General features: G+C 37.8%; 1 protein-coding gene across 1 annotated transcript; it reads left to right on the top strand.

The window, feature by feature from the left end:
* The first annotated feature begins 2,659 nt into the window (after window positions 1-2,659).
* Window positions 2,660-3,601, top strand: LOC129620554 (olfactory receptor 4F3/4F16/4F29-like). The gene has a single exon (XM_055536369.1). The coding sequence runs from the start codon at window positions 2,660-2,662 to the stop codon at window positions 3,599-3,601; it is 942 nt and encodes a 313-aa protein (XP_055392344.1).
* Window positions 3,602-6,444: the final 2,843 nt, after the last annotated feature.

Genomic DNA, 6,444 nt, shown 5'->3' with positions numbered 1-6,444 from the left:
TCACACCATCGTGATTATCTGGGTCGTGTAGATCTTTTTTGTACAGTTCTTCTGTGTATTCTTTTTTTTTTTTAATTTTATTTTATTTTTAAACTTTACAAAATTGTATTAGTTATGCCAAATATCATTGCCATCTCTTCTTAATATCTTCTGCTTCTGTTAGGTCCATACCATTTCTGTCCTTTATCGAGCCCATCTTTGCATGAAATGTTCCTTTGGTATCTCTGATTTTCTTGAAGAGATCCCTAGTCTTTCCCGTTCTGTTGTTTTCCTCTATTTCTTTGCATTGATCGCTGAAGAAGGCTTTCTTATCTCTTCTTGCTATTCTTTGGAACTCTGCATTCAGATGTTTATATCTTTCCTTTTCTCCTTTGCTTTTCGCTTCTCTTCTTTTCACAGCTATTTGTAAGGCCTCCCCAGACAGCCATTTTGCTTATTTGCATTTCTTTTCCATGGGGATGGTCTTGATCCCTGTCTCCTGTACAATGTCACGAACCTCCATCCATAGCTCATCAGGCACTCTATCTATCAGATCTAGGCCCTTAAATCTATTTCTCACTTCCACTGTATAATCATAAGGGATTTGATTTAGGTCATACCTGAATGGTCTAGTGGTTTTTCCTACTTTCTTCAATTTAAGTCTGAATTTGGCATACCATATATTGTGAATTTTATATATATTACTAATTCTAGACATCAAAAATGAAAAGATAATGGGAAAAGAAATTCATATTTAATTACAGTCATAACAATTTATGTACTGTTAACAAAGAAGCAGCAATATAATTGCTTTATGGTAGCTTTGGGTAGTTGATGCAATTTCTTCATGGCAGCCCTGCCTATATAATAGTGAATAAATCATTATAAAATTTTAATGGCATATAGTATTGCAGTCATATTCCTAACAGTGTTGGAAACATTGCTGTATTTTTAAAAAGCCCACTTACCAGTGACTATAGGCAGTTTGCAGTTTCTCCAGTTGAGAGAGATAGAGAGGCATACTGTATGGTAAAGTAATTTTTTGGAAGCACTTATAAAAGAGTAATAAAACTAACAAATGATTAATTTTATATTAAATATTACTCACATAATATCTATATAAAGATAAGCTATCCACTTCAAGACAAGCCATGCTATTAACACATGTTCTACATGTAAATTTTTGCATCTTCATATATCTATTGCAAAAATCACATCTATGGAGACTTTAACTGTTCAAAAACAGGTTGTATGAGTGTCAACTGTATATATTATTTACCCTTTCAACAAAAATTTTTTGTGATTTTAATTTTTGATACATTGGGTTGAGGAAGAAGTTTTGGTACTTAACTTTATGGGGCTTGCAGTCCAGATGGAATGGAGAAATTGAGTAAATAACAAATTAGGAAAGGAGAAATTGTATAGATAATAAATTCCATTTGTGACCCAAAAGACTGTAATGCACCAGGCTCCTCTGTCCATGGGATTTGCCAGGCAAGAACAGTGGAGTGGGTGCCATTTCCATCTCCAGGGAATCTTACCAACCCAGGGATCAAACCTGCTTCTCCTGCTTGGCAGATGGATTCTTTACCATCATGGCTTCAAAAAGCCTGTGGCTCAGTGGTAAGGAATCCACATGCAATGCAGAAGCTGCAGAAGATGGGAGTTCAATCCCTGGTTTGGAAAGATCCCGTGGAGGAGATCATGACTACCCACTCCAGTATTCTTGCCTGTAGAATGCCATGAACAGAGGAGCCCAGCAGCTACAGTCCATAGAGTCACAAAGAGTTGGACATGACTGAAGTGACTTCACACCAGGGAAGACCTTTCATCATGTTATGAATTTCATAATTTTAAGCTTTTCAAATCATGTATAAGTACTTTAAAGCAGTTTTTCCTCAAATTACTTGTGCCAAAGGATAGGTTTATTTTGATAAACTATAAAAACAGAAACTTTAGTGCCACTGTGATGTCAAGCTGCTAGAGAAGTTTCTAAATATTCAGTCACAGACTCTCAACCAAATATGGCACAAACTGGTAACAGACACTTCACAGACTTGCACCTCTCTGTGTGGGCCACTTTTTCATTGCTTCAAGCAGTCAGATATGAATGGTCATAATCTTTGCCTTCAAGAAGTTTACAGTCCCCTTGGTGAGTTAGAACTGTACTTAGCTCAATATAATACACAGGGTAGTAAAATAAACGGCTAGTAATAATAAAACAAGAATTTGTAGATGTGGTAAGCATCTGAGTAATATTGAAGATGAAATGTTCCCACAGGAAGGGCCAGAGGAAGGTAACTTCCTGAAAGATTGCAATAGTGATTAGTTCTATATGACTGAGGTAGGTCATATTAATTTAAAATCCAAAGTCAAAAGGTTTGGGGTTGAATTCCTGTTACTCTTGTTGACCATCATGTATTTCAGGAGTAATGTCAGAACACTCACCCGAAAAGGAAAAAGAAGGCATTGAATGGAAAGCCAACTTGGGGGTGGAGAATAGCTCCACATGACAGCAACTAATTTTTCTGTGTGATCATGCTGCAAAGGCTGTGAGGTAATTTTCATGCAAAAGTAGAAATAGGCTTGCATGACTTTGGTTTATCTTCTAGTTTATTAACATAATCATCATAATTTACATTTTTCTGTTGTCCTTCAGGTAGCAAAACCTACAAAGCCAATGTATGGAGCAAATCAGTCTATGGTGTCAGAGTTTGTGTTCCTGGGACTCACCAGTTCCTGGGAGATTCAACTTCTCCTCTTTGTGTTCTCCTCTAGTTTTTACATAGCAAGCACAATGGGAAACTTGCTCATTCTGCTCACTGTTATCTCTGACCCTCACTTACACTCCTCCATGTACTTTCTGTTGGCCAACCTCTCCTTCATTGACCTGGGATTTTCTACCATCTTTTCTCCCAAGATGATTTATGATCTTTTCAGAAAGCATAAAGTCATCTCTTTTAGTGGCTGCATCACTCAGATCTTCTTCATCCACATCATTGGTGGTGTGGAGGTGGTGCTGCTTATAGCCATGGCTTTTGACAGATATGTTGCCATATGTAAGCCTCTCCACTATCTGACCATCATGAGTCCAAGGATGTGTGTTTTCTTTATAGTGGCTGCCTGGATTATTGGCCTTATCCACTCCATGGTTCAACTAGCTTGCGTGGTAAACTTACCTTTCTGTGGCCCAAATGTGTTGGACAGCTTTTACTGTGACCTTCCTCAGTTGATCAAACTTGCCTGCATAGACACATACCAACTAGAGTTCGTGGTCACAGCCAACAGTGGATTCATCTCTGTTGGCTCCTTCTTCATTCTGATCATTTCCTACATTATCATCATTCTCACTGTTCAGAAACAGTCTTCAGTGAGTTCATCCAAGGCTCTGTCCACACTTTCAGCTCACATCACTGTAGTAGTCTTGTTCTTTGGTCCTTTGATGTTTTTTTATATATGGCCATTTTCCTCCACACATCTGGGGAAGTTTCTGGCTATATTTGATGCAGTTCTCACTCCTTTCCTAAATCCTGTTATTTACACATTCAGGAATCATGAAATGAGGGTTGCAATGAGGAGAGTATGCAAACAACTAGTGAATTACAGGAGATCTCTAAAGTGATGAGGGATTTCTTCACTGTATTGTGAAGAGCTCTTGTTGATTACTAATGTTCAGTGTTGATGGTCACACTCAGAAAGAATCTTCTGTTTGTCCTTGATTTGATTACACAAAGATATTGAGTCCATTTTATCTTTCACTTAGGAAGCAGAGACATTCACCTTTGAAAAGAGACTTACATATAGAGTATTTAAAATCAAAGTATACAGAAACCTTGAACCTAAATTCTTAAGGAATAATGTATATAAGAAGTAATTTTTAGAAATACCTTGGAGGGAAGATTTCTTTAAGGCCTTCAGAACAGGGAGAAATATCTCCTAATCTACCCTAATTTGGGATAACTCCTATTTACCTGGAATATATCTGCAAACACCCTATTTCCAAGTATGGCCATATTCATAGATATTGGGGTTTAAAATTTCGACATGTCTATTTGGTGGACCCAAATCAAGCCACAACAGTAGTATAAGTAGTATAGATATCTGAAAACAGAAACAATTGTAGGATAACTACCTGTTAATGAGTGCAAATATATTAATTTTGAAAATACATAATAGAACAAACATTCAGTTCAGTTCAGTTCAGTTGCTCAGTCATTTCAGACTCTTTGGAACCCCATGAATTGCAGCACGCCAGGCCTCCCTGTCCATCACCAACTCCCGGAGTTCACTCAGACTCGCATCCATCGAGTCAGTGATGCCATCCAGCCATCTCATCCTCCATTGTCCCCTTCTCCTCCTGCCCCCAATCCCTCCCAGCATCAGAGTCTTTTCCAATGAGTCAACTCTTTGTATGAGGTGGCCAAAGTACTGGAGTTTCAGCTTCAGCATCATTCCCTCCAAAGAAATCCCAGGGCTGATCTCCTTCAGAATGAACTGGTTGGATCTCCTTGCAGTCCAAGGGACTCTCAACAGTCTTCTCCAACACCACAGTTTAAAAGCATCAATTCTTCGGCACTCAGCTTTCTACACAGTCCAACTCTCACATCCATACATGACCACTGGAAAAACCATAGCCTTGACTAGACGGACCTTTGTTGGCAAAGTAATGTCTCTGCTTTTGAATATGCTATCTATGTTGGTCATAACTTTTCTTCCAAGGAGCAAGTGTCTTTTAATTTCATGGCTGCAGTCACCATCTGCAGTGATTTTGGAGCCCCCAAAATAAAGTCTGACATTGTTTCCACTGTTTCCCCATCTATTTCCCATGAAGTGGTGGGACCAGATGCCATGATCTTTGTTTTCTGAATGTTGAGCTTTAAGCCAACTTTTTGACTCTCCACTTTCACTTTCATCAAGAGGCTTTTTAGTTCCTTTTCACTTTCTGCCATAAGGGTGGTGTCATCTGCATATCTGAGGTTATTGATATTTCTCCCAGCAATCTTGATTCCAGCTTGTGCTTCTTCCAGCCCAGCATTTCTCATGATGTACTCTGCATATAAGTTAAATAAGCAGGGTGACAATATACAGCCTTGACGTACTCCTTTTCCTATTTGGAACAAACATTAACTTTTCATAAGTAATTAGCTATACCTTTAATGGAGTATGTAAAGTCAGCATAAGGTGCAAAAAATTACTTTTGTAAGCTAAAGAATCTCTAAGTAGGAAAATTACACATAAAAATAACATTTAGTTCTTTTAGTCAGGAGCAGAACAAATACATCAATATAAATTTGTCATGTCATTCTAACAGGGAAATCCAAATTCTAGGAAGGAAAGTTATGACCAACCTAGATAGCATATTCAAAAGCAGAGACTTTACTTTGCCAGCAAAGGTCCGTCTAGTCAAGGCTATGGTTTTTCCAGTGGTCATGTATGGATGTGAGAGTTGGACTGTGAAGAAAGCTGAGTGCCGAAGAATTGATGCTTTTGAACTGTGGTGTGGAGGAGACTCTTGAGAGTCCCTTGGACTGCAAGAAGATCCAACTGGTCCATTCTAAAGGGAGGTGGGGGGGAGTTCAGGATTGGGAACACGTGGCATATTCATGTTGATGTATGGCAAAACCAATACAATATTGTAAAGTAATTAGCCTCTAATTAAAATAAATAAATTTAAAAAATAAAAAAAAAATAAAGGAGATCAATCCTGGGTGTTCTTTGGAAGGACTGATACTAAAGCTGAAACTCCAATACTTTGGCCACCTGATGTGAAGAGTTGACTCATTGGAAAAGAGTCTGATGCTGGGAGGGGTTGGGGGCAGGAGAAGAAGGGGATGACAGAGGATGAGATGGCTGGATGGCATCACTGACTCGATGGACATGAGTTTGAGTGAACTCTGGGAGTTGATGATGGACAGGGAAGCCTGGCGTGCTGTGATTCATGGGGTCGCAAAGAGTCGGACACGACTGAGCGACTGAACTGAACTGAACTGAGTCTTCATTCAATACAGTATTTGGCGGTAAAACATTCCTAAGTTAAAAAAAATAAACCTATCAAAACTGAACTATGCAAACTTTGCCAAAATATTAATATGTTTCATTTTTTTCTTTTCAGTATCATTATTTAAATATTATATAGTTTAATTTATATTTATATTCATATGTATGTATATATGACCAAGGCGAACAATTTACTTCTTGAAACTTCATTCCACATTGTATTTTTTCTTTTAATATTCTCTTTCAGACTTTGGAATAAGCAGACATTTTATTGTAGGATAAATTTGTCCTTTTATTTTCCTTGATGAACAAAACCAGATCCTATTATGTTGCATTGCTACTCATATTTTGAAGGACTATTCTAATACAGTTTTATCACCCATTTTATGACTTTAGCTAAAGTAATTAACATTTATTTTACCGACAGGACTGTTAAAAAAAAAGAATGACAATAGTTTAAGTGGCAAA

This window comes from Bubalus kerabau, chromosome 10 (genome assembly GCF_029407905.1).
Source record: "Bubalus kerabau isolate K-KA32 ecotype Philippines breed swamp buffalo chromosome 10, PCC_UOA_SB_1v2, whole genome shotgun sequence".
NCBI lineage: Eukaryota > Metazoa > Chordata > Mammalia > Artiodactyla > Bovidae > Bubalus > Bubalus kerabau.
Note: the sequence above shows the minus strand (reverse complement) of the source record. Positions and strands in the feature narration are given on the sequence as shown.

Bases quoted from the DNA above. Each gene is read 5' to 3' on its own strand.
- LOC129620554 (XM_055536369.1), top strand. From the start codon at position 2,660: ATGTATGGAGCAAATCAGTCTATGGTGTCAGAGTTTGTGTTCCTGGGA.